General features: G+C 59.5%; 1 protein-coding gene across 2 annotated transcripts in view; it reads right to left on the bottom strand.

Annotated features, from left to right (window-relative positions):
* ZIC2 (Zic family member 2) overlaps window positions 1-2,309 on the bottom strand; it is a 3,672-nt gene extending 1,363 nt beyond the window's left edge. For both annotated transcript variants that reach the window (XM_042892402.1, XM_042892403.1), the window contains exon 1: window positions 1,313-2,309. In XM_042892402.1, the coding sequence (XP_042748336.1) occupies window positions 1,313-2,309 (997 nt within the window). The remainder of the gene's footprint in view (window positions 1-1,312) is intronic.
* Between the last annotated feature and the right edge of the window lie 61 nt (window positions 2,310-2,370).

The following is a 2,370-nucleotide window of genomic DNA, read 5'->3' as shown; positions in this document are numbered from 1 at the left end:
TTTTTTTTGTTTGTTTTGTTTTGGTGTTTTTTTGTTTTTTGTTTTTTGTTTTTTTCCCAACGAGAAAATTTTATTGCCTTGCTCACACCATTTAAATATAATGGAAAGCATTCCCAGCAAGGGACGTGCTGCACTTCCTACTGGGCTCGGGCGGCCCCGGGGCTCTCTATCCATATGGAACCTCCCTCCGTTGTCTGACACAGCACGGACCCGGCGGGTTCCCGAGTTCTGTCCCAAAGCGGAGCCCTGAGTTGGACTCGAGGACGCTGCAGGTCCAGCCCGGCCCGGGATGTGCTATGACCCCACAACTCTGAGACGCTACACAACTCCGTGTTCCTACAGCTCTGTGACCCTACAGTTCCGATATCCTACAGATCCGTGACCCTACCGTTCTGTGACCCTATAGCTCTACCAGCCTACATCTCTGCCACGCTACAATTCCGCGATCCTACTGTTCTGCAGCCCCACAATTCCGCGATCCTACAGCTCTGCGATTCCGCAACTCCCGGCACACACACACACACACACACACACACACATAGAGCCGCGTTTCACATCCGCAGACCCCCACCCGCCCCTCCGTAGGGCCAGGCCGAGGCCCCGCTCCATCCGCGCCGTTCCCACGACCGCGAACTCCCGGCCGTGGGGAGGCGGTGCGGACGGAGCCCAGCGCCCGCGGCCGTGAGCCGGGATTGGGGCTGCGGCGAGCTGCGCGGGAGTCCGTTTTCCTCCTCGCTTTTCTCACTTCTTCTTTTTCTCCCCGCTTTTCTTCCCTGATTATTTCCTCCCCGACTTTCTGCCTTATTTATTTCCTCGCTGATTTTCTCTTTTTTTCGTTTTCTCTCGGATTTGTCCTCCTATTTATTTCCTCCCTCGTTTTCTCTCCTATTTATTTTCTCCCTAATTTTCTCCCCTATTTATTCCTTCCCCGGTTTTCTCCTTTGTCCATTTCATCGCTTACCTTTTTTCCTCCTATTTATTTCTTTGCTACTTTTTCTCCCTTTATCATTCACCTCCCGATTTTTTCCCCTATTTATTGCCTCGCTCATTTTTTCTCTTATTAATTTTCATCCAATTCCCTCCCTTATTTATTTCCTCCGCAGTTTCTTTCCCTATTTATTTCCTTATCGACTTTTTCCCTTGTTTCTTCCTTCCCCGATTTTCCCCACTATTCGTCTCCTCTCTGTTTTTCTCCCGTATTTTTTTTTCTTTTTTTCCCCTCATCCGCATTCCCCCCCCCCCCCCTGCCCCCCATCCCGGTTCCTGCCTCTCAACCCTCCCGTCTTCGTTCCCGCACGGCTTCCCCCGTTACCTGTGTGAGTCCGTTTGTGGATCTTGAGGTTCTCCGACCTGGCGAAGACCTTCCCGCAGCCGGGGAAGGGGCAGGGGAAGGGCTTCTCGCCCGTGTGCACGCGGATGTGGTTGACCAGTTTGTACTTGGCCTTGAAGGGCTTGCCCTCGCGGGGACACTCCTCCCAGTAGCAGACGTGGTTGCTCTGCTCGGGCCCCCCGACGTGCTCCACCGAGACGTGGGTGACCAGCTCGTGCATGGTGCTGAAAGTTTTATTGCAACTTTTTTTGGGGTTGCTCAGCTGCTCGGGGTCGATCCACTTGCAGATCAGCTCCTGCTTGATGCACTGCTGTCGCATGTAGCGGAAAAAGGCACCGGGGTGGTGGTGGTGATGGGCCGCCACGTTCATGCCCACGTTCATATTCATGGGGCCGTACTGGTTGTGCAGCTGCGCCGCAGCGTAGGGGTCAGTCCTGGGGCTGGCGACCTGACGGTACTGCTCGGAGCGGGCGAACACCTCCCCGGGCAGCCCCAGCCGCATCTGTCCGTTGAGGACGTTCTGCGAGGCGTGCGGGCCGTGCTGCTCGTGGATGCCGGGGAACAGGAGGTGGCTCTGAGCGTCCGTGTGCGGGTGGTGCAGGCCGCCGGCCGCCGGCCCGAAGATGCCGTGCTGCCCGCCGCCCGCCGCCGCCTCCCCGAAGCCGCGGCTGCGAAACAAGAAGTCCCGGGTGGAGTTGAAGGGCGGCCCCGAGTAGGAGCCGACGTGCGCGGCGTGCGGCCCCAGAGCGGCCGCGGGGTAGCCGGGCGCCTGCGAGGTGAACGCCGAGCTCTGCCCCGGGGACAGCTCGTGGGCGCCGGCGTTCAGCTTGAAGGCGCCCATGTGCGCCGAGTCCACGAAGCCGTTCTGCGCCGCCAGGCTCAGCTCCCGCTCCTGCATCTCGGCCGCGGCCGAGTGGTGGTGCCTGGCGAAGGTGCCCACGCCGAGCGCCGGGAACTGCGGGCCGGCGTCCAGCAGCATGGCCGCGCCGCTCCGCCGCTCCGATCCGCCGCTCCGCCGCCCGCCCGGCGCGGGGCCGCCG

This window comes from Lagopus leucura, unplaced genomic scaffold, assembly GCF_019238085.1.
Source record: "Lagopus leucura isolate 7727_CA_CO unplaced genomic scaffold, USGS_WTPT01 34272-0_obj-0_obj, whole genome shotgun sequence".
NCBI classification, from domain to species: domain Eukaryota; kingdom Metazoa; phylum Chordata; class Aves; order Galliformes; family Phasianidae; genus Lagopus; species Lagopus leucura.
Note: the sequence above shows the minus strand (reverse complement) of the source record. Positions and strands in the feature narration are given on the sequence as shown.